Below are 26,141 nucleotides of genomic sequence, written 5' to 3'. Positions count from 1 at the left end.
TCATTGAATGAATTCTGAGAAGACAGACTCTGCTAAGGTTCCTGCACAATATCTTCCTAAAGAGATTAGGATGCTTACCTTTGCATTACATAAATTCTATATTAGACATATATTATGTATATATTCTTAAGTATTTCAAATGTGTAAATATTATTTCAGCATGCTATGTTTTAGTTATGATTAATATTCTGCAAGAAAAATATTTGTGAAATTCATAATTTAAGGAGACCTTTTTCTATTGTACCACGAAACAGCAATAATCTAAGATGGCATTTAATTTACATAAAATATTTTCAAGACATAATTAATCCCATCAAAAGATATTAAGCACTTTGAAGTTTCAAAAAAACCCCTAGGTTATATAATATTACTTTGTTCCTCTTTTAGAGTAGCAGAATGTGTAATATTTGAAAGTTGTCCCTTGTTTCTGGTTGCTCAGCTGGAAAGATTTCTTTTATTGTTGTTTTCTAATGAAATGATGTACAACTACCACTCAACCTGAAGTAAAAAGGGCAAATAAATTGCTCCTTTCAAATTCAGGCCTAAAAGTCTCCCAATTTAGAACACTGAAATCTTTACCTCTCTGAAATAGTAGGACTATTCATCTTGAGATACTTTGAGGACAGCTCAGCTACTCATCAAGTACATTCCTTCCTCCTTTTTTTTTTTTTTTTTTTTTTTTTTTTTTTTTTTGTGGCTGGCCAACCAGAGGTCACTTTTCAGAAAGCTGACCTTAGTCTGCACTGTTGGAAATAACCTTTTTTGGTTTTTTTTTATCTAGATTCTATTTAACATCTAATTTGTGTAATTTAATAGCTTTTATAAAATCGGCAAGCGTTTTCAATATCAAACTGAAACCTATTGTGTTGCTCAGTTTCTTCTCAACAGCAATGCTGATTTGGGTGTTAACATGGAACATTTAACATAGGAGTTGGACTCAACAATCCTTATGGGTCCCTTAACTTGAGATATTCTGTGACTGTTTCACCATTGCTTGTTTTATCATATATTGTAACAAGTCATGCAGTTCCGTTCCACGTGAAGAAATTTGTTCCTAAAGTTTGCCAAGGGTAATGTTGTATTTCATCTGCCTCTCTGGCCATGTCCTAAAAACATCTGAAGGAACTGGGCTTACCTTCCTCCAATTTTGAAGTAAGGTGAGTCCCTCTGAGTTAGCAAGCTGACTAAAGCGCATCACTACAAATAATATCACCAGAAGACCAAGCTCACTTTTTAGGTTTACATCATCTGGCCATCTCCTAGTCACCATTTTAGTTCCAGTTTCTCTCTCACACACCTCACTTCTTGTCACTTTTGCTTAAAAAGTCATGAAATAAATGAAATGGACTATAATGAGATTAATTATACTGCAAGAATGGAGTTATATTTCTCAAGCAAGTTATATTTCTCTAGCGCATTTTGCTAATAATTTTTAAAAGCACCTTAGAGATTTTTGAGTGAGATATCCATTACCTGCAAATACAGCTACGTCACATGCAATACCACCAGTAGTGAAAGAACGCATCCAAGCACCTACTTTTTCATCCACTGAGTAAAAAAAAAAAATCCATCAGTTTTTATCAGACACTCCACAAGTATGTGGGTTTTGGTTTTTTTCAGTTTAACTTGAAAATGACCAAACTATGCACTTCACAGCCAAAAGTCTCTGTAACACACTGCATGTCATATTTTGTCATGCTCAACGAACTAAAGCTGGGAGAGCCAGAAGACAACAACCAAGCAAATGTACTGCTTCAGTCTGATTTCTTCTCGTGAGCTGGCAAAGCCATTATCAAGTCCAAACAATGGATGTTCAGTACCCAAGTTTTTGTACTTTTTTCCTCAAAGCAGTTCTGCTGCAAGGATCTCATCCTTTGGTGTGGCTGTTTCAGTAGAAAAAATGGCTTCTGGTTGCCTCCAACTTGCTTAGTTCCAGTCTAGGTGGATACCACTGGTTTCCTTTCTACACACATACTCCACAGCCATTTTTTTAAACTTGCTATGCACACTTTTTGAACAGATGTTACTCTTAAATACTACACAGTAAGTTTTGCTTGTTTCTTCTGCTCTATAAACTTCTGTCTATCATCAGTCCCCTCCATATCTCTAAAAGAAATGTAATTTCTCCACACTAAAGCTTTATCAGCACAGTCATGAAAAGAGCATCAGCTGCTACACAGTTACTTACACTGCCTTGAACACAACCAGAGACCGCTAACAATGGGAAAGCACAACTTTTTTTTTTTTTTTTTTTTTTTTTTTAATGAACTGTGTATCTTGACTCTCCAGCAATACCAGCCAGAACCTGTGGTCTTTTTCCTTACACTGCAGTGACAAACATACCTCAACTCAGAAATGTTTCCAAACGAAAAGCTACACTCCTGACATTCAGATTTAGAACTCTTAAGTTCTCACACTTCTAGCACTGGAGGCAAAGAATGTCCCAAATAGGTAGAACAATAAATAAGCAAATAAATTAAACTTTTTACTTTGAATTAATTTATAAATATAGAAAAAGTGAAATTTAATTTTTTTTTCTTTTGAAAGGGTTTTGCCATCTTTACATTCACAGTAGAGATATTAATACAGTGAGCCAGTCCTATCTCCTCAGGTAACTGCCAGTGTGATATCTGGTTCACTGGAAAAGAAAAAGCAGCAGCATAGTATAATGAAAAGGCAATTATGGAAACCGATGTGATGCCAAGATATTAAGTACTATCAAATATATGTCTTCTCAGCTTCAACATACCAACCATATGAGACTGCTTTAATCCATAGCTATAAAAATAAATACCACAGACCACAAAGATTAACAGCATTTCCTGCCTCTCCGTACTGGCTACAAAATATTTTGATTGCACTTGTGTCCAGATCTAATGTAACTAAAGAAATTACTTGTCAGAATGGAATTTTAGAAAGCTGATGTCAGTGTCATACTTCATACTTCCTTTTTCCCAAACTACTACAGCCTTTTTCATTTTTGTTATCCACTGGAAAAAAAATATGAATTAAAGAAAAAAAATCATATGCTTATCAGAATGGAATTTTAGAAAGCTGATGTCAGTGTCATACTCTGTATTTCTATTTTCCCAAACTACTACAGCCCTTTTCTGTTATGTTATTAAAGGGGGTGGGGGTGGTGGGGGGGAATGAAGAGAGTCATTTAAGAGGGGAGGGAAAAATCACATCTCAAGACGTGATACTCAGCTGCAAGAGTAGGTCATGCCATTAATATACTTTGTTTATGTACATTTCGTTGGTTATTTTTGTTCTGGAACACAAGGTGTATTATTAACAAATAAATAATATTTAACAATAACTTACATCCACCCACATGACTTAGCTTTGGGCCAGTTCTAGAGAACACTAAAAATAGCACAGAAATTGAGGCTCTTTAAAAGAAAAAAAAAAAACCTTAAGCTTTAATGGAAATGTGTGCTGACTTAGAGCAAGGCTAAAAGAAAGATATAGTTCCCTTTTCCCTTCCTCACCCCTCACCCTCCCCATTTCAGTCCTGGCCTAGGATCCTGCAAAGCAAGGAACCAGCAAAGCAACAAATCTCCTCCCAACACAGGACCCGACTCTTCCCCTGCTCCAGTTTCATGGTTTGTGAATTCTTTGGCCCTGTGTCCATTTTCACCCATTTACATAAATTTTGAATCAAGTCAGCAATACTGGAAACATCCATGGCAGCACTGTAGCGGGGACAATGATCGATGGTATGAGCTGGCACTGGGCGGTGATCTTCCCAGCTTTGGAGAAAAGCAGCTACAGACTGTGAAAGAGCCAGGGGTTGTTTATCTCATCGCTTTAAGGAATACTTAGGTATGGAAATCAGTTCAGAAAGTTCCCAATGGTAAAAAGCCTGATGTTTAAGTATATTTTTTTCTAGTAAAGTTTGATGAAATTAAAAGCTTAATTTTTCAAAACAAGTTAAATTTATTTTATACAGTTTTCTGCTTCTTCTTCTTTGGAAATACAGCAATTTGACCACAAAAGAAAGAATCTTTAAAGCGGAAATTGTTCCTAAATGTTCCCATAAAAGTTGGGAAAGAAAAGAAATAACATCTCACCATGCCAACATTCACAATGTCTTGTTTTTCTTTTTAAATGATTTACACTAATATTCATTCAGCAGCAATGTAATAAACATTTTTTTTACTTTTATCTCACATATGCATACACAGATTCCTTTATATGTGCTTTATAGCTTGCCCCATGCTATTAAGTGTCACATAGCAATCAGGGAATTTCTATATGGATATGACGTGATCTCAAGCTAATTGTATTTACCTGAACTTCTTATCTGTATGTTAATCTTATCAGCTGCTTTTCTGCTTAACATAAAATATGTGAAAGAATGACATGGTTATTCATGGACATAAATAATCTGTTTAATTTTATTCATTTTACTGGACCATAAGCTTGATGATGTCCTAATACTTTATTTAAATAATAAAACATTTCAGTCAGGAGGAGACAGCCCAGCTTCCTATGGCTACTATTACTAGTAGTTTTATTAGTACCATCAGCATCTATTTTATGGCAACACTTGGAAGCCCCAGTGAGAACTTAACCAAGTCCTTAGCGATCAGGCAAAAAGATCTGGTCCTCTTTCCAAAAGTTTACAGCGGTGTCAGTGAAAATACTAGATAATCTGCTACAGATTAGGAATTAATGCACCGAAACCTGCCTGTATCATTGCCCACATTTGAACCTGATGCAAGCTTCACCAGGCTCTACATCCAGCCATTTTCACCCGTAACATTACGTGGTTTCTGAAACGCATCAACTGAGCACTCGTGTGAGGTCAAAGCTGGGCCTGGCGTCTCACCCCGGAGGGGAGAGCACGTCTCTCTCACGTTCTCTAATTAGGACATAGCAAACTGTGGAACTGCCCACTAACGGCATCCCAACAACAGGACAAGGCCCTAATCCAAGCGTTAATTCAGGCATTTCAGGGCTGCATTGGAGGAAGGCCCAAAAAGTAGCAAACAATGAATTGTTACATTTTTATTTGTTTTTTTCTTGTTGTTGGTTTTGGGTTTTTGTGTGTGTGTTTTTGTTGGGTTTGTTGTTTTTTTTTTTTTCACTTTAAATGTGTGTGCATTATGGGAGTTTCTCCTATCCCCAAATTACAGCCTGGAGGTAAGGGAATACTTCCAAATTTACGGATGTACTTTATATGCAAGGTAAGCATTAGCAAGGATAATATTTTCATTGCATGATTGCTAACTGTGATTAACATTAGCTACACACACCACAACGAACAGATCAGCACCACGCTAGAAAGCTTCCAGTCATTAATACATACATTGCAGTTTTACAGACAATGGGGAGAAAAACCCAAAACATGTGGCACACCTGGTCTCTGGATAATGTTGCAGACCTTTGGCTTGTGTAAGTTATTCCACTGAAGTAATGGAAGCACTGTAATTCACACCAGATGAAGATCCATTCCCAAATCTGCCTCTTCCGAACAGAAGTGTCATGACAGTAAGTCAAATAATCTGACTTGACAGTGCATTTTTTCATGCATTAGTTACCCAAGTATGACATTGCAATCAAAGGAAGAACATACTGCAAAATTGTTTGGTGTTGAAAAATAACCCCAAAGAATCCACGCTACAGATGCAGGCAGTTTCAGCACTGCTCAGCCAAGCCTTCTGGAAAAGTGCTGGGTGGGAGCTGGCTTCAAACACAGCATCTAGAAAACCGGGAAGCCCAGACTGCTGTTGGGTCTTTCTGGGGGTGCTGGAGGGGTGTGGGTGTTGTGCTTTTAGTGTGAGGTTTTGGGGTGGGTTTTTTTTAAGGCCAATAGGGTCAGGAGACAATTCGTCTCCATTGGGGGCATCTTGTTCGAATCTCCCCAACCAACATCTACCGAGAGTCCCATTTGTACATCTCCATCCACCCTAGCCTGTCAGTGGCCAACAATTCTTGCATTAATCTGGTGCAAAGAATAATGTTACTGTATTTTCTCTTAGCAAAGTCAGAAGAACAGTAGTCTAGAAAGAACCAGGGAGACAGAACCAGGACAGATATTAGACATCACACCATCTTCTCCACAAAATTAAAAATCTACCATTCATCCCATTATAACTTCATATTATCACAATTCAACTATGGCCTTTGACAGAAGTTTAATTACTGGAAAATTTCTACCAAGAGACAGTGGCTGAGAACAAACATTTTAAACAATATTTTCTAACTAAACCAAAATAATCCTAAACTGCCAGTTTAATTCTGGTCTCAAGAAGTTAAAACATAGCCTATTTCCCTTGTTCGTTGCACAGATGAATGAAAGAAAAACCCTCTGTTAATTGAGTTTTTAATGTTAGTTCTGCTGGGAGAAGTTTTTGTACTTGAGGTCTGAGACTCAGAGCAGACAGGGAAATGTCCACAGCGTGCATCGATGACCTTTTGCAACAGAGTTCTGGTTTTGAAAAAGGACTTTTCAAACGTCCCAGTGTGTTCAGTTCTGGGGTTTGGTCCAGATCCAAAACTCTGGGCTTGTTTAATAAGAAGATTCCAGGCAGTCCACAGCTGACCCTGGCCAGTCGCACTGGAGCTCCAGCTTGCTGACGTGGAGGAGGAATACTGCACTGGGGACTGAGTAGGTCCAGATGCTTCTTCTCTCTTCAGAAAGGAAATTATAGTCTATAGAAGAGGAGCTTGGCACTGCCGGCTTTCTAAGCTAGGAAATTTCATGATCTGTTGCAATATATTAAGATGTACATTTTTAACTCCAACAGAGACATAGCTTGTTTTTGGAACAAATGTTTGATAGGGGCAGAGTTGCAGGCCCTAAGGGAACATAAGGGGCTGGATGATTTCATTTCCCCTAAGCCAAGGCAGTTGGCAAATGTGGGTATGGTTTGCTGCTTTTTTGCTTTCATTGTTATGAATTGTGTGGATAATTGATGGCAGGTTGCCTAGGGCTTGGGATAGGCCTGCTTCATGAAAGCTGAAGTAAATAAACGGTGGCTTGCCTTTATTTCACTGGTTCTGTGCTGATTTCAGAAATAACAAAGACTGGCTTAAGCATTTAAAGGTGCCAGCCTAGAAGAAAGGAGAGCAGGCTCACTGCACACAGCGGCAGCCTGGATGTCACCCTGGGATGAGCAACTGCTCCTGGGTCTCAGCACCGGCTCCAGGGATTTTGATTTCCAAGCAATTTTCCTACGGCCACACCCAAGCTCTGAACTTATATTACATACTGCAGACCAAAGGGAAAAATAAATAAAATACATGAACCTCCCGAGAGCTGCATTTAAAAAAAAAAAAACCCCACACCTCACAAAAACACAAACCCAACAAAATTGTTAATAACACATTCAAATAAAGTGTTTATTATCTTTGTTATACAGAAAATCTGCACAGGTGTCTCTCCCTCAAGCTATTTCAATGCCTACTGCATGAAAAATATTTCTACTACATGTAAAATACCTAGAGTTGCTAGTTCAGTGCCAAGTCGAACAAGAATCAAATGCGTAGTTAAGTTTCCACTCCACAATCAGCTTAGTTGTGGGAATAAAACGCCACTGTTAGAAACATTCATGTGAAATTAATCCTTTTGTTTACTTTCATGCTAGTCTATCAAGGACAACAAGAAAAATGGGCATGTTTATTCAACTTTTTCAACGAAGAGGTCAGCTCAGTATCATAATTAGGATCATCAATCAATCATCAGTTTACTAATTGTTTCTTTCACAAATGGGAATCCGTATATAGGAGACAAACCAATTCTTCATTTTTACCCTCAAAGTAATTCACCTACAATGAAAAGAACTTTCATTTGGTCACTATTCAGCTTGCTCAGAGCAAGGAAAACTGGCATGCAAAATGAAGAAATTCAACATCTTAGTCAAATAAAAGCAAATTCCCTGCCCAAAACACGTTTCTCACCCTAAGAAGGGGGCAGCTCAGCAGCAGGGATGTCCAGTCACATGCAAGCCCAAATCCTGCTCCGCTGCCTTAAGTAAATGTCACATTGCCAGAGTGAAGTTCCCTCCATCATCCCACTCATACTTTGGAGAGAAACTGCACCTTCGTAAGAGTCCTAATGCCCTGGCCCTTAACTGTGGGCTGAGCAACAGGCTCACCAATCAAGCCTGGAGCGGGCAGGAGATGTTTACGAATACAGAGCAATGACTCTCTTGATTGACTGCACTAAAAATGTCAAAGAATAAATTCATTTTATGCTAAACTTGCTCTCATTGGGAAATGAGCATTATTGCAAAGGTATTAAAGAATGACGTAAAGGCATTCCTATTGTTCAATAATACCGTTTCCAGCCAAAATACAGCAGCAGCCAACCTCACAGCAGTGCTGATACAGCTGATGTGTTTCTTTTGTGGCGTGGAACTGAGGGAAGGCGCAGCAGAGGGCATAACTAACCATACATTTCCCATAAATAGCTATGTAATTTCAACTTAACTGCACTGCAAGCTCTATAAAATGCCTCTATGAAGCATATTTTCTATGCACACCTCATTGTTATGGTTGGCTGGATTTAGGTAATTATGTACAGTTTGAGGTCAATATGGAAAACAGGCCTCGTTCGTTACTGGCAGGCTCTCCTCAAAAACAATACACCCTGAGGAGACCGGCGACCGGCACAGAGGCAGAGCAGCCAGCTTGTAAGGTACAAAGCCTGCGATTGCTCCATTCAGAACATAATTACTCTTCAGAATATCTGAAGGGCAATAAATTAAATCCCAGATGTTCATCTATTAATAAACAGTCAAAGAACAGAATAGCATGCAGTTAAATCATCTCTCTGGTAAGAGAAGTGTCTTCCAAAGAGCATAAGAAAATGTGTGACAGCCTTTTGCAAGACATCCTCTTGCCACTGAGCTATACGTTCAAACATTCCTGACGTAAAGCAGATGTCTAGAGCTCACTGTGAAAGACCCTTACCCAAAAGGTGGTCACTATGTGAATATACCTGTAGGGAGGGCCTTCCCTGCTTCGTGCTCCTCATCAGCATCCAAAGAGAATATTCAGAACCAGCTGGAGATAGACATCTCATCACTCTACATTTCCATTCCCCTATTTACGAGCAGTGCAACATCCTTACACCCAAACTTAGGCACAAGGCATTGGTATGTAGACTGTTTTGGAAGGGGTTGTCATTTTACTATGACAGAGAAATACGATACTTTCAAAATAATCCAGAAATAAAATCCATTTCAAACTCTCCTTAAGACAGGAATATTAAAATACGATCAACGAGGCACGTTAATAGATCTTGAGAAAAATTTATCTTCCACTTTCTACTTCCTGTTTTAAAACTACCAGTGCTTGAAGAACAAAATCATTGTGGGAGTTTGAGCGCCAAGATGCACGGATCAGAGGAGCCTGTAGTGCTGGCTCAGAGGTGCGTTCTGCTGAACTAGACTATGCTGCACACAGGCTTCACAACTTGCTTTAGAAACTCAGTCCCTTAAAATCAGACCTCAAGCACCTGAGGTCCTGGTACCATAATTTTTAATATTAATTTCTTATGAATACAGGTAACACTTTAAACTGACTAGAAAACTCCTACACAACAAACAGCTTACTAATTTCAGGTAATTGCTGCACTATTCATGTTACAAAAACAGAGAACTCAAACGCACAGCAACTCAGGGAGAATACTCCTTAATCAAAAATGGAAAGTCGGTTTGGATCAATGGAAGTTGTAATATGTTTAAATTTTTTCTACTCTCTATTCTTTTCTTCTTAACATTCTTACAGAGCCTAAATAACACATACACCAGCCTATTCAAGGCTTCACCAAATCTTTCCTTTTCAGTAGATAAGGGATGTTCCATGGCACCAGTCACATTTCTTGCTGCAGAAAGTTTCTCTGAGTAAGCACCACCTAAAGCACTGGCGCACCGTGTAACTTGAGCTTTAATCGCATACAACATAGCAGAGACTTCACAGGCTACAAAACCCTGTATTTTGCAAGCATGTCAGACTCGTCATAGTACGGCAGTGAGTGCATTTAGTTGTACTGAAAGAAAAACAATGCCTGTCGGGCAATTTGCATGAAGACAATTCCATTTCCAAAACCAGAGCTGTCTGGTAGCAGGCTCCCACGTGTCTCCCACAGGATAGGAACAGGAAAACAAAGAAGGAAAAAAAAAACCCAAGAAAACTAGTGTAAGGTAGAACAGAGGGAAAAGGCATTTTGAAGAAATATTTTGTGTTCTTCAGTAGTACATCTATCAGTAGGGATAATGACTAGATCTGCAACTTCTCCCAGCCCCAAATCTACTACTGGGCTACAAAAATGTATAGCACAGCTATACATGAAGAATGGCACACGCCTACATCACCCTTTAGGAACAGGGAATATATTTAGTTGATTAAGACTTAAAAGAAACATTTCAGATGCCCAAAGAGATTGTGCTGCATTGCATAAAAAAAAACCACTCTAATTGCTGTAATGGTATAGCGTCTGTAATGACCTACAGGTTACACCGCTGTTGCTTCTTCTTTTTAATACCTGTATTCCTGAAAAATTGATTCTGCTATTCCTAAACAAGCCAAAGATATTAGCTATGTTTTTAAATGTGACAGAGGCTACTGTCAGCAACAACTGATGCAATTTCTTTTATTAAACTTGCCTTAACCAGAGTTGTGGGATACCATTTGTTGTTGTCATCTCAGAGCAAGGCTAGCAGTACCCGAAGGATTGCTTTTATGGGACACACAAAGGGGCAAGAAAAGTTTCTCCTGCGTTAGCTCTGAAACCATTTGCCAGATCCCCTTATTTATACTAGGTAACTCCAGGGGGAAGATAAAATAAAAAGGAAAATGGCAACCAAATCAAACCAAACCAACCAAAACAAAACACCAACAAGCAAAACAAAAAAAAACACCCCACCCCACACACACCACCACCACCAAAAAAAAAAAAACAAAACCCAAACAACAAAACTCCCCCCCCCAAAAAAAAAACAAGAAAACTTATACCACCATCACCACCCCTGGAAAAAACCTCACCTTCTACCTACTGAGACAAGGACTAAGGGAACCAGGTCTAAGCAAGATCTAGCCTCAAACATCACAGTTTGTTAGGTATCAAAAGGGCTTATAATAATTACCTATTTGTCTTGCCTGACTGTGACAAAATGACCTAAAGCTCATTCTGCCATTTTAATAAACAGATTTAAATCAATGCTAGCTGCAAAAGCAGGAGCATCAGAGTCCTGGTATTTACATTTCATTGTGAACTGCATCACACTGTATAAACAAATGACTTCGAGAATTCTAAGTCTTGCATACTTCAAGGAGGAATTTCAGTCTTTCAGCCTGCATGAGGGAGGAGATTAGAATAAAGAAAAATTAAAAAAAGAATGCAGACACACACACCCTTCCAAGAATAAGATGGAGAGTTAATTTAGCCATTTTATGAAGAAACAAAATCCAACTCAGGGAAAAAATTAAAAATCATTCTGATTCCTATTTTTTGTGACCAGAAGTATAAGCCAATAGTTCTAACAAACAGTCCCTAGAAACTACTTTTAGTAAAAGTCTACCCTTTTGCTAACCCAGCCTCAAACCTATGGTTTCAAAGTAAACAACTGAAAGCCAGAAGATGAACCACTCTTTTAATCCTACCCAGGTTCAGTTTTATACCATTACACTGGGAGAGAGTAGGGATCCATTCAAACCTTTTTTCTTGCTTGGGGGTGGAAACACCGGACAAACTGGAGAATGGCCTTTACACACGGACCCAAGACGGCCTATACTCACCCTGTAGTTCACTGCAGTAACTGCTGCACAGTGCCTCACAGCTTTCTCCAAGAACAAAGCCCTTAAGTAACTATTTGAGGAAGCTACACACTCCTGGATCCTAGGAGTGTCCCAGCTAATCTGAGTATCGGTGGCTAGTAAGTCTGGGTAACAATACTACCTACCTAACAGCATATGCTTTCCCTTCAACTCATCATCCTTCAGGGCACAGACCAACTTTACCTCAAAAGCAGTAATGTGGTTTAGCTATGTTTTCAGACTTCTTTTTCAGAAGTTGAAACATTTAAGCTACAGGATAAGTAGACTAAAATATAAATAACATTTTAAAAAGTCTTACTCCTTTTCTCAAGGGACCCCTACTCGCCAAGTAGTACCAATGAAGTAATCGGGGTTTTGAAAGCAGGGACATTTGATGCAGACATGAAGCAGAGCAGCAGGATCTTGCTCTCTCACATCGCATTTTGAAACCCTGCGTGCCATGAATTTCTCAGTTGATTCCTGTCCCAGTAGGAGAAAGGCAGGGAACTATCACACCAGAAAGTTTCTTCTCATGGCATTGAGGCAACGCTCGCTGACATTTATAAGACAGCCTAAGCCACAGCTATGTCCTATTAGCAAGCGGGACGGCAGGAGCCTCCCCTTCCCAGGCACAGTCACATTTCCTCCTCCTGCCATCGCTCAGCGGCTTTCTCCCAGGCAGAGCTACAGATTAGGATGTCACACACACCAAATGTCAAGTCACTATCCAGATCAGGCATGCTTAATTCTGTCCCAATTTTAAGTCTTTATTGAACATCCTGTAGCTTCATGTAAAATTTACCAGATGTTCATCTGTCATACTAAGCACGTGGACCATCTTTAGAACCCTGAAAGGCTTAACTTGCTTTTCTGTACTGAGATGATGCAAAGATTTTTTCTGTGTCAGACCTGAGCATGGAGAAAACTCAAAGCAAAGCCTCTGAGATTCCCTTGGGTCCCCCTGAAACCAGAAACCAGGCTGTGTTTGTGTAGTGACATTTGCTCACAACTGAAAGCAATCTTCGGTCAAAATCACATGAATCTGTGCAAAAGGATAGCAAAACTCAGCACGACTTCGTCTGGGGGGGTTATTACAGAAAGCCTGCATAGCTCTAATACTCCAGGGATAACAGATTTTAAAAACACTGCTTATACGAAAATCATCTCTATGTGCACTTAACATTTTTCAGTGTAATTGATAAAAGATTTCTAACTACTCTTTTATTACAAATAACTCACTGCTGTCAATTTTCCTAATTCATACTTACTTCAGACAAATAGATCCTGATGTCTGTTGCCCTCTTTTACATGAAAAACTGAAATAATGAAAGTTTTAATTCATTAAGGGGCAAACAAACTACGCAGAAGTCACCTCACTACAAGAAATAAGGCTATTCATGTGCTTCAAGTCAGATTTCCAAATTACTCTCCTGAATGGCAGATTTAGATCACCAAATATTTACTTTCTGTATTCATTACTTTCAAACACAAACAAAATAAACTGCCTATCTTGCACAGTGCCTATAAAATAGACAAATTCTGTCCTGCAAAGGTTTCCTAGGAAACCAGGGAAGGCTCAAAGAGACAGAGAACAGCTGGAAAAAGAAAGAAAGAAAAAAAAAAAAATACCCACAACCAAAAAAAACCCCTAAGTGCTCTATAGCCTCAATTCTAAAACTGTTACAAAGATATTAGTAATAAAAATTAGAGCACTGGCTGGCCCTAGCATTCTTCATAAGGGCAACCATGCACAGCTTGAGGAGAACAAGGTTTAACTCTTCTCTCCCCACCATCGCACCCTGCCCCCCCAAAAAAATAAAAAAAAAACAAACCAAGGAGTGGGAACATTTTGATACAACATGGTACGGCTACAGAGGTGTGATTCACTGTCTAGAGATTTCTTTGCTGAGGAGCCAGATTCCACTTCTGAAACTAGTCAGCTATTCAACACGAAAATCCATGCAATTGAAGAAATATATTATTAGCATGGTGACTCAGTACATATATTACAGTAGTACCCTCAGGCTTCATTTGAGATCAAGGATGCTTTGTGCTCAGCACCGCACAAATTCATAGGAGGGTCCTGCACTTTAAGGTACCATGAAATCAAAGCATGCTCAAGCTACTCAATCTCAGCGTTCAGGTTTAGAAAAAATTTTCTATCACTACAGCAAAAGTTTTAAAAGGTAAAGGACAATTTCCCTAATCTCAGTTCTAATTTCTGAAGCGGGCTTCCGAAGGCACTCTGCCAATCATCAGCACAATTCCAAGATTCAGTGCTGCCCCTGCAGCCATACAGTTGTGTTGGCTCTTCCTTCTCCACATAGCTCCGTTTTCCATGTTCTGCCTTGCTTGTCACCACGCTTGGTGCCTCTTACATCAAGCTCTTCTCTTCCTTTGTTGCCAATGCGTGTTCCAGTATTTTCTGACTCTTGCCAAAGCAAGCATTTAAACATCTGGAAATCATCCTCTATTACTTTCACCAGCGAGATGCATCTGCCTTGCAATGTAGTTCCTATACAGTGGGAATGTCTGATGTCTTAAGACACCACACTTTATATATATGTGTGTGTGTATATATATCTGTGTATATATAAAATGCATTCCCTATTACACTACTCTAAAATTTAACGCACATTAAGTTACAAATATACATGATTTTATTTTTAGAATTTTAGCATGTATACTGGTAACCCCAAACATTCCTAATTTGAGAGAGTTCTACATTACCGATTTTTAAAATAAATAGGAAGCAATAAGCTACATTCAGAATTGTGTTCTTTACCTAGTGCATGCAATTTGAAATTGAAATATTTTTTTACTAAGATTGGGGGGGGGGGGGAAGGGGCGGCACTAATGGACAAAATGAGATCTCACATATAAAACCTAGAGTCTTTTGTATGATATGTTTGGAATGATGACATCAAAAGTGCTATGATTTGAACACAAAGTCGGTAAAAGTCTTAACGGTGTCTTCAGAAGTTGTTGCTACATGGATTCCTCTTCGGGACTCAGTTCGAGCAATCATTAAAATATAGGATAGCTAACATGTCAGATGCTGTGTGCCATAAGATACAAAGCAGGCATAATGCAACAATTCTGACTTGTAAGCCCTTTGTTAAAAACATTGTTTTAATGCCTCACAGGCCTGAAGAAACACTGTCAATTTGGATATATAGCATGTGAAAAGCTCTTGTATGGTCTGCGTGAGTTAAAGAAAATACAACTTCAACATTGCAGGTTCTTTAACTGCATCATGAAGTTGATTACCTTTGCTTTCAGAAACCACTAGATTTTCAATGCATGCATTAGAGTGTGTTGGGTTTGGGGATTTTGTAATAAAAGAAGCCATTCCTTCAATGGAAAATTAATACAAAGGAAGAGAGATACTACTTCCTGTCTGTGCCTCTGAAGGAGTGGAAAATGCAAACTATTTTCACTCCTTTTCCTCACCCTGAGGTCACAATAGGGTAATAACACCTCAGTCGCGCAGAGCCAAGAGCTCCTCAAGAGGCACGAGCCGCACCTGGCACCCCATGCCTCTCTGGAAGCTCCTGCTTCTTTTGCTTCCCTTCATCTTCCCTTCTCAAAGCTTTGGACACACTGAGGATTACTCAGTCTGGCAGGTGTGCACATGGCAAAAACCTCAAATAAAAGACATTCAGTCCTCAGAACATCTGTCTTATTCAAGTCTGGGTCACCTAAATTTCCATTTTATCACCTTTTTTTTCCCCCATAAATTACCGCATAAGCTGACATTGGACTTGATTACTGAAGGATGAAAAAAAGCCTCTCATTCTTTTCCTTGTGTTTTTCTGCCTAATGGATCCTAAGAACCACATTTCTCTTCACCGATTCCTACTATGTGCCAAAGAAGAGCCTCCTTAGTTTTAGCCTGCTCTGATTACAGAGCACAACGCAAACTGTCGTTTTCATCACTCCAGCTTACACGTTTTAAAGATAATTCTCTTCTTTGTATTTCTTACCCATATTTTTGCGCAGATGGCAAGTATTTCATTACTCATTATCATCTGTGAATTTTGTTAACATCCTGTTTCTTTCCTGGTCCAGATTACAGAAGACTGTCTGTGAACCCATGAGGTTCCATCCGCAATGAAGATACATTACTCTTAATCACACACCTTTATTTAATTCTCCCACCGCTCACCACAGCAACATTCAAGCCAATACTAACTTTAAGATTTCCTAAGACAGTGAGCCAAATGCTTTACTAGCAATCAAACATTTTTACATCAACACAGCATAAAGCCTTTTAAAATTATTGGGGGGCAGGAACAGGAACTCTGCAACGTCCTTGCCCGGTAACAACAACCAAGTTAGTTATAATTCAACAGTGCACACAATGAATGATGCTCAAGTCCTCCCTTAGGGATGCTACAGTCCCATCTGCAAGTCTGACTCCTAAACTATTTTGGAAAGATCTGTTCCTATCTCCAAAGACCTGAAGTCTAACTGATTTTCAAAGTTCCTGTTGAATAAATCAGGATTTTTCCAGAACTGTAATAAGTGAGCTTGCCTTGTAGCAATAATACATTATTAAATAAAGGCACCTTCAGCCAGTTTGGGATCAGCAGCCATGCTGTTAGGTAACATTAAGCCAGGACAACCCCAGAACCACAAGGTGGTTTGCTAGCTGGAGCCCTCAGCGGTTAATCGCTGTTTCAGTTCATCTAGTTGGCAGGTTTCTATGGGTCTGGTCACAGCTGCCACAGAGAATGCTCTCCTTTCTTGACCTTAACCTCTTGTGCAAAGCATCACTACCATTGGGTCTGGGACACACGTGAAGATAAGTGACATTAAAGTATGTTCTCATTTTGTGATGGGAAGAGGAATTTCAGAAAACAGCCAGGAGTTTTAGAGGAGGAGTGAGATGATCCGGCCACTCAGTGGTATCTTTCCTACTAAGAGGCTCATCATTAATGTGAGAAAGCCAAATATAGATCATACTGTATTAAAAAAAATACATTTTTATTTATTGTATTACTTGTTACTGATAATTAAAATTCATAATTTGGGTCAACTGAATGTTCATCATTCAAGGTAACTTGATTTACCTAAAATAGCACTGATGGCTTAAAGATGGCTAAATCATCCTTATATGTCTAACAAACCTAATCATATATCCTAGTCTGAAGTAAGTTCCTCTTGCCAGTGAGATTTCAATTATTTATCTCAACAATGCGCCACGGAATGCTGTTATCCAACCATCGAGCATGCGAGACTCAGTATTTGGAATGCTTAAGGCACTGCAGCTGACAAAAATAACACTTTAAAACAGACAGAAAATGAGACAAAAATAATTATCATAAGATAGCAATCAGTACGTCATTACATCACATTTTCATCAGATCAAGAGATTTGGTAGAAGCCTGTAAAGGAAATATTTGTGAAAAGCTGGGTGGAAAACAGGCAATCGAGCAAGCAAGCACAGCTTCTGTTCACTGCTTCCGCTTTATTTTTTTCCTTAAAAATTTTTTCTTGACCTACTGGGATATTTAACAGGACAAGAGACATAAGACTTCAGACTAGAAAGTGATTAAATATCAGTCAAGGTCTTCTATGGTTTCTTGGAAGAGGGAGGACGGCTTTAAACAAAACCCTCAGCATAACCTCTGAGGTTACCTGTAGTAACACAACTATCCAGGGACAGGCCTTCTTAAATGAGGAACAGTTTCTTCCTGGCTTTTAGCTTCTATTTTTGTTACCATCTAATGTGCAGTATTCACCTTGGAGCAACTGGCCCAGGAAAGACTCAGGACGATACCTTTTATCTCCCTTAATCCCTCGCCGCACCATGCTGCCATTGTGCCGTTAATGCCTCCCTTCAGACGGGCAGCCTGCCGAAGGACGCTGGCAGGCAGCTCCTGGCCAAAGAGCAGTTGGAGAAGATACTGTATGGACCTTCTCAGCCAGACATCTACCGCACAGCAGGGAACAGGCCTCCGAGAGACAGTTTACTCTTCTGTTCCTACTCTAAGCGAGTTCATGTCCAAAACTCTGAATTCCTGCCAGCAGTATCAGTCGCTGCTTGTGTTTCTGCTCAGTCACATTATCCAAAAAAACAGGGGCACAGAGATTCAAATTAATTCTTTAGTCCCCCCATGCTACCGTTACATAATCCAAAGGCTATAAATGAAAACTAGCAAAGACACAAAACACTGTGGAATTTTTTCAGTATAAAACCAACCCCATTACGTCATTCTCCCAACTGTACTATTTACACAAAGCTGCAGAAAAAACACAAATTCTCCAAAACTCCAATCAAGTTTGAGCTGGCAGCAGCATGGCCAAGGAACAACGCTTAGACCAGCCCTCCAAAGACAAGACCTATCTTCAGCAGCTAATAAACAAGGAATCCCAAGGGTGTGCATGAATAGAGGTTCCCCGTACAGGGAGCATCCCACCGCTGGCCCTCTGACAACCATTCTTAGTCTTCATGCTTATATAACACATGACCTTTCCGCAGCAAACGCGGGTGGGATAGTGGAATAATGGAATTGTTTCTCACTACATGAATAAAAGACAGCACAGCAGGCTATGAAAAATGTACGTTGCTTACTAAGAAAAGATAATTGTAAGTAATGGTTTGGATATTTTAATTACCATAGCACTGGGGGCTTATCAGCATCCAAAGCCTACCGCATGCTATTGTTTTTGTAACTATAAATCAACCTATAAAAAAAGAATTTATATGAACAAATTGTTGTGTCACTTCTATAGACTGTATCGCTGGTTTATCCTTTCTGGTAGCTCAGCAACAGCACTAACTCTTCACATTTCTCAGAATTTAAGTCAGGAAAAGCATAAATCACAGAATAATCTGTGACACAACGTATTGATTACATTAAAGATGTAAACAGTACACAGCATCGCCTCTGAGGTACCTCTCATCCTCAAGGTGTTATGTGACTTAGAAGCCATTTTTCTCCAGCTTGAAAGTACCTGATTTCTTAACACTTATTTTTGACGACAGAAACAAACACATTTTCCTCATTCCTTTCTCATTACCCTTTGAATCAATGCATCAGACGTTGCAGTTCAAATCGTATCTGACCTCCTGCACGTTACAGTCTCACCAGGGCTTCAAAGGGCGGTTTAACCAGGCGGATCTGTTGCAGTTTGAGATTTCAGGCTGCCAGTACAACAATCTTTCCTCGTGCTCTGAAAGTTCAAACTCCAAGAAGCCTTTGTTGAAAACTGAAATTCTGAGTTAATCTGATTAATTTACTCATTTTACACTCAAGTTTTGGCCTGTGCATTAGATTAAGAATCGGTTCTTTTGTCTATAAAATAAGTTCAAGTGCAAGCCCAGCCTCTCTTCCTTGACCCAACTGAGAATCCACTGGATTGGCACCTTCATTTATTCTTTCGAAGAAGAATTTCTGAGAAAAATATAGTATATCACCAGGAATTTACACACAAAAATGTGCAGGGTCACAAAGATAAACATGGGTGAAACAATCAGTGTACATATAAGGATAGATCACATGCCTCTGGCTGGAATTTCGACTATTTTTTTATTATTACTTTATTATTTTTTGGCACTGAGTTCATTGCCTTTCTCTGTATATGGAAAAATAGTTGCACACAGGCCATGAACATCTGCTCGGTTTTTTTTAAAGGATCATAGTCTTGCATGAAGGTCTGCCTTCAGAGTTTCTGCTCCCCCACACGTACACACAAGAATCCCTGTGCTGCTTGTCTCACAAAACACCAAAACCCAAGTAATGTGGTGAGTTGACCAGTTCTAATTCTAACCACAGAAAAATGATATAACTTCTAGTTAACTCAGAGAGAAATACTAAATACTATTCATATACCAGGAGCTGCTCCTAAGCAGGGTTTCCTGGGTAAATCTTATTACAAATTGAGGGGTTTAGTGGACATTTATTTTTTCTGAAAACTTCTAAAGAGTTAACAAATTGAAAAGGGCTTATTTTTATGTTTATATATACACGATTGTTAAACAGAACCAATCCTGCAATGTTTTACATTAACAAAAAACCTAAATAAAACGTTATCATATTGAAACAAATTACAAAAATGAAAGGACTTCACTAAGAAATGAAGTGTGAGCGTGCCAAAATGCAAACGAGAGCATGAAATGACCATTTGGCAATAATCTGTATCTGTAAACACTGTGGCAAAAAAATATGCCTGCACTAACGACCACAGTACACAATTATTCTTCAACCACAAAGTATTTTCTAAAAAAAACAAGCTAATATGGAGAGCTTAACATGACCCTCAGTTTTACGTATTCCATATCTTTGAGCACAAGTTTGCTTAGTCTGAGCAGGAAGAATATTCTTGAAGACTCTTCTTGGGGAAATTTCTCTGTAGAATCTCCTTCCCACACTTTTACAGGCAGGGAACACAACCACAAATATTCTGGAGTCGTAAGTCAGACCCCAAAGAACTGTGAATTCCCAGTAAACCTCCCTGCGCCAGGGGAGGTTTAGGTTGGGTGTGAGGGAACATTTCTCCACCAAAAGGGCGGTGAAGCCCTGGGACAGGCTGCCCAGGGAGGCGGTAGGGTCACCATCCCTGGAGGGGTTTAAAAAACACACAGATGCAACCCTGAAGGACATGGTTCAGTGGTGGCCTTGGCACTGCTGTGTTAACAGGTGGACTCAGTGATCTTAAACATCTTTTCCAATCTAAACAATTCTATGATTCCAAGTATCATAAGATTCTTGCTAAAACTGTGAGAATTAGCAAGACCGATTTCGTCCCCACATCTTTCATATAAAATCATTATCCTTCTCCTTAGGAGCGTTGAGGACTATTTACAAAGATGAAAGACCCATAAAAACCAACGAACCATCTGGCATGAATGCTCAGTTACTCGCTTACCTCCTCCTAGCTACAGCTGAATTTCCCTTGCCATCATATACCCAACACTTGCCCCAGCGAGGAGACTGTGCAACAGAGGCATCATCTTTAGGGAGAAAAGAGGCTACTAATATCAGTGAGGGAATAATGGACATATTTAATAGCCCCTATTCAGCCAACTGAGCTGTTTCTGTCTCCATTAAGGCCAGACCATCCTCCTCTCTCCTTTGCCTAGTTTCCAGGCAAAGTGAAAGACCTGGAGAATTCAGAGAAGGCAAAGAGAAACATGAACTCAAATGGAATGGCCATTGTTTGTCTTTGCTAGCTCACGCTGTTGAACCAGGCAAATTAGATACTTTTAAATTCATACCAGGGCTCACATCTCAGCTGAAGTGGGGCTGACACTACAGGAGTGGGACAGGGAAGGATAAATCGCCACAAAATTCACAGACAAGGGTGTGTTGTAGAAACTGATGAGAACCTAAAGGCAAGTGGAGGACTGCAGTGAGAAATACAGGGGATGGTGGCAACAGACCATCACTGCCATGCCCATGTGCAATTTGGCACAGGCAAATCCTTTTGAAGGAGCCGATTCCCCCAATTTCAGCCCTGATTCAAGTTAACAGATTTTCCACTGAAGGCGTGTTCCTAGTTTTCTTAAACAACTTTTCTGAAGAAAGCAATCACATTTACCCTCACAGGTAGAGGGAAAAGGGTCCCAGCAGCATGCACTGCTAGTAGTTTCCTCTATCCTGAGTCCTAAGGAAAGAGGAATCATACAGCATGTGGATATCCCTACATCAAATATTCAGGGCTTCCAAGTGTTCAGGGCTTAAATGGCACATAATTTCAGCCATCTCCTAGGCAGTTTTTAGCCCTACTGCATTTCTCAGCTAGTCTGGGCCCCTACACAGGAATTAAACCCAGGATCTTCCAGTCTTTCTAGGATTTTGCAATGCCGACTTTATTCCTAAATAACTTTTAAATAGGCACATTTAAAACAGCCCATCTCAAGATGACCAATTTTGTTGCACTAGGTTTGAAAGTGCCTGTTTTCCAGGGTTTTACCTGCCTTTTAAGTGTGTGTACTATCTAGCACTACCAGCCAAGCGTTCCTGAACAAAACAGATCGATCTGCAATGGTTCCAAGAGAAAAAAATTAATATAGAAACTGGCGTTACTTAAAAGCACAGCAATGGTAAGTGCCAAAAAAAGAAAATGTTAAGCAGTATACTTGTCCTGAGGTAGTATTATGGCGCTTACATTAAACTGGTTTTCAACCATTTTACCTGCTTTACTATAATCAACTTATCTGTCAATATCACACCCTTATCATGATAAATTCTGTAACATAGATCTGCCAAAACTATTTCTTTCTTCTACTGTGGTTGAGGTTGGTAACTGGTGTTTAGTCCTTCATGGTTTTTTTCTCGGATTTGGCATGAAAAATGACCAGTAAAACACTAGTATATGTACTTTCTGGCAGTCTGACAGTTTTTTTCTAACATAAGCTTCCTGAAGCACCTTCCCTGCTTCCACAGATGCCTCCAATATTTGTCTACCACAACACTTGTATTCAGGTGACACACTGGACCAACTGAATGTGGAGAAGTGAAGCAGCTGCAGCACAATACAATGTACACTAATGTCAGACCTCTGCACAAGTACCAAACCCAAGACAAACTAAGGGTAAAAACCTGCCCGTTCTGCAGCTTCTGCGGGCTTCAATCAGGAGCTAAATAAAAATTTAAACCCCTTGTTTATACAGTTAAACCAGACCAATGTGTAGGATGTACCGCCCCCTCTTCTTCCTCACTGTGCACCATCCCACACAACACACTCAAATAGCTTGGGTTTGTATTTTTTTTTTAATAAAATGAACACTGTTGAATGGTAGACGGGCTATTACATTCTCAAACAGGAAGACGAATAAGTGAAGTAAGTGCAAACAGATGTCACTAATTCATTACAACATGTTTTGCTCTCTGACTTACCACGTACCTCTCCGTTTTCTCAGCCATCAGCGTATGGGAAGTACATCCCAGAAGGTGTTGCTACATTACTGGCTCATCCCCTAATTTCCATAACAGCAACAAACTAGTGAATGACCCATAATAACCCCACAGAAATCTCACATAAAACCTGTCTTTTTTTCTTTTTAAGCAGCAAAAAAGCTATCATTTTTACAAAACAGATACCAAAAAATGAAGCCAATATTTTCACAAGTGTTTTCTTGGGCGTTATATGTAACCAAAACACGCATAATATTCCCCTCCCTTTATGGCAAGTACATGAATTATACTCCGAAAATTATACAAAGTGCCCCCTCTATGGGACTTCTTCCACAGCTGTGCAGAGTCAGGACAGTCTCATTTTGCTTTATAGAACAAAAGTTTCAGAATTACTGTGTTGTTTTATTCATCGGGCTTTGATTCCTCCTCACTTGTGCAATGCCGCGTATTATCAGAAAAGTTCAGTTACGAGAAAAATGAAAAACTCTTGAAAACACACAATAAAATAACTGTGAGTTCTATTGTAGGGGAATGTATTCATCCCTTTGTTAGGTATTATTTGGAATAGAAGCCGGTGTTACGTATGAGAAGCCTAGCAAGTACGTTCAGGAGTACAACAGCTACGGAGTGTCCTGTAACCAGCCTGCTCACATTTCAGGAAATCAACGTACAGCAGGACATCCAGCCGGAGTGATGGAAGGGCGCTGGCACAGCGCGTTCCCCTGACCACCAGTCTCCCTTTCTCAGGCACTGGACCAATATTACATCCAGACAGCCAGAAAGCAGCCCAAGGGAGCGCAGGTTACACAGGTCAGGTAGGCAGCTTGCCAGCCCTCCTGCACCCACAGAGCTTGCTAGGGACCGGACCCAGCGCGGCTCTGCCAAGGTGGGGAGCAGGCAGCCCCGCCAGCGACAGCAGGGGAAGGAGGCAAAGGGGGAAAGAGAGGGAGAGGAAAAGGCGGCAGGGGAGAAAGAAAGGAAAAAAAAAAAAAAAAAAAAAAGAGAACAACAAAAAAAAGTTTTTTAAAAAAGGAAAAAAGATTAAAAGAAGGAAAAAGATTTAAAAAGGAAGAAAAAAGGAGGAAAAAAGAAGAGAAAAAAAGAAAAGAAAAAAGAAGAAAAATAAAGAAAGGAGGAAAAAGGAGGGGGGAGTTAAGGAAATCCACGTTTCTCTATTTCCCTAAAACAAAGAATGTGAGAATGCAGATGTAGCTCAGCGCAAACGACTCCGCCCTGCGCGAGGCTTCTGTGTTTACTTCTCCCAGCTCAGCTTGCTCTCCCTTCAGCCCCGTCCCCGGCACTTTCTTTTGTTGCAACCGTCCCCACGGCCGCAGCCCCGGGTAGGCAGCAGGACCCAGCCCCCCCAGCCGGGACAGCGGGGCTCAGCCCCCCGCAACCCCACCGCCTGCCGCCCGCGGAGCCCCGGCTCCAAGCTCCCTCCATCTCCTGGCCAGAAGCTGGAGACGCAAACCTCTCAGCCCCCTTCACTTACGTCTATAAAAGCAAAACTCCTGTTACCCTTCCACCCCAGAGGTTTTCCAGTCCGCTTACCACCCAGATCACACGGCGAGCCCACTGCGTGCACAGAGCGGGGAATTACTATAATCATTCTAGAGGGAGAGCGAGAAACTCACCAGCGTCATATTCTTCCTCCTCTTGCGCTTTTATGGTTACAAATCGGCCTAATAAAGCAACAAGGATGAAAAAAGTTCTCGTTTGTACCCAGATTGCCATCACGCCTAGCTATGAGGCATGTATCCTCCTGGGCAGCAAAAAGCGCAGAAACATAAGGTTATTTTAGCACCATGAAGCCAGCTGGGGAGTCTCGCTGCCTTTCAGCATCAGTTCCAGCACAAAGTCTGCGAGCCCTTTTTTTTCAGCACCAGCTCCAGCGCAGTCTGCAAACACTCCTTTCAGGGGATGCAGCTTTAAATAGGAAGAATGCTGCCTCCACTTCTCTTCCTGCCCCTTTTCAGCTCATTCAAGCTCCTAATCATCCACTCCCTGCCAAGCAACAGCCTGATTGATGGTAAATAACCGAATCAGAGCTGGCTTCACTCTTCCTTGAACTTTTCTCTTTACGACTACACTTGCAGGATATTTTCCTGCTGCTGTGCAGTGTATATGCTGGGTCAGGACCATTTATTACGAAAGCAAAAGCATAGCTCAGGATGAAGCTGTCAGGGAGGGAAAGCTCTGCTTTTAACACACCCAGCCCAGGCTTTCTGGGAACAGAGGGTATAGCCCCTTTTGGAGCAGATTCCCATACTAGGAACTTGATCCCTTCCAGCTTGCCGAGAGGAGGATTTCCTCCTCTCCCTTGATAACTGCCCCCCCCCGCCTTGCTGTAGCTGCATTATCAAACATGAGACCAGTCCCTCAGAGGGGCCACAGAGCTATCAAGGCAGCTTGTTTTGGGAACCTGTAAATAACCACCCTTTCCCCCCAAAGGGGAATCATCTCTCCCAGTTTTCCAAATAATCTTTCCTCAGATGCTTGGCATGTTCTCTATTTACTGTCTATCAGCTGGGAAGACTCTTGCAAACCTCTGGAAGGCACTCGATACTTCTAACAGCAGAATGACAACCCAAACTATCCAACCGCCTGCTGTTCTCCGAGGCTCTCCACTCCTATTCCCTGAACACTGGAAACTTACCTGAGCCCCAGCCTAATATTTAGCCCTCAACAACGTGCCTGAATTAGCATTCTAGCGCAGGCACTGAGAAAATCTCTCCTTTTGGATCACTTGCAACTGGGAGTAGGATGCCAGGTTTTCTTCTTCCCACAGTGCTAATGGTCTGTGTAAAGGAAGTTCCATCACTAATCCCCTCATTTGCTAAGAATGCTACCTGCTGCAGGGAAACACAGATTCATCTGTTGGAAGGTTTTCCATCTTCAGCCATTTCAGCTTGAGAACAATGCCATACAAAGTGGATATGGTGAGAAGTAAACCTCTCCACTTGCATTCGTGCGGACTGGAAGCAGTCTGGTTATCCCAGCATGATTTAGCACTTCCCAGTGATGCAGAATCCTAAAGCCCATCAAGCCTTCTCCTGTCTCTTCAAAAGAGCAGCATGCCCAGAGGAAGAAAGGTAACTCAGAAAATGGTATAGCACTGCCATACTACATTCAACCCACTCTAACTAAAAAAAACAGAGATTGATGTAAAAATATGCTGAAAGAGAACAAAATCAAAATTCACTGCTCTCTTGCACCAAGCAGTCTTGACTCAGCAGTCTTAAACCCATACAAGGTTTGATTGCAGGAGGGTAGTCTCCTCCCTGTTGTTCAAGAGTGGTAACCAGGAGAAAGAATAGAAATACTGAAGCTGTGCAAGCCACTGCAATTTTATTTTGAAAAAATCAAACAATCACTGAGTATCAGCTGAGAAACTCAGAACTGGAAAACCAAAAGGTAACATTGTTAACCTGCCCAGCTGTAGGTGAAATTCTGTTTTGACAGCTTCATGAGTACTTGCACTGGGTCACTAGTGTCAAAAGTCCT

At 40.4% G+C, this 26,141-nt stretch overlaps 1 protein-coding gene across 1 annotated transcript in view; it reads right to left on the bottom strand.

The window, feature by feature from the left end:
- Window positions 1-24,841, bottom strand: part of COL5A2 (collagen type V alpha 2 chain) — a 112,986-nt gene extending 88,145 nt beyond the window's left edge. The window contains exon 1 of the mRNA XM_005440448.3: window positions 24,272-24,841. Within this exon, the coding sequence (XP_005440505.2) occupies window positions 24,272-24,371 (100 nt within the window). The 5' untranslated portion in view covers window positions 24,372-24,841. The remainder of the gene's footprint in view (window positions 1-24,271) is intronic.
- Between the last annotated feature and the right edge of the window lie 1,300 nt (window positions 24,842-26,141).

This window comes from Falco cherrug, chromosome 8 (genome assembly GCF_023634085.1).
Source record: "Falco cherrug isolate bFalChe1 chromosome 8, bFalChe1.pri, whole genome shotgun sequence".
Lineage (NCBI taxonomy): Eukaryota > Metazoa > Chordata > Aves > Falconiformes > Falconidae > Falco > Falco cherrug.
The sequence above is the reverse complement of the archived record's forward strand: the minus strand, read 5'-3'. Positions and strand labels throughout refer to the sequence as shown.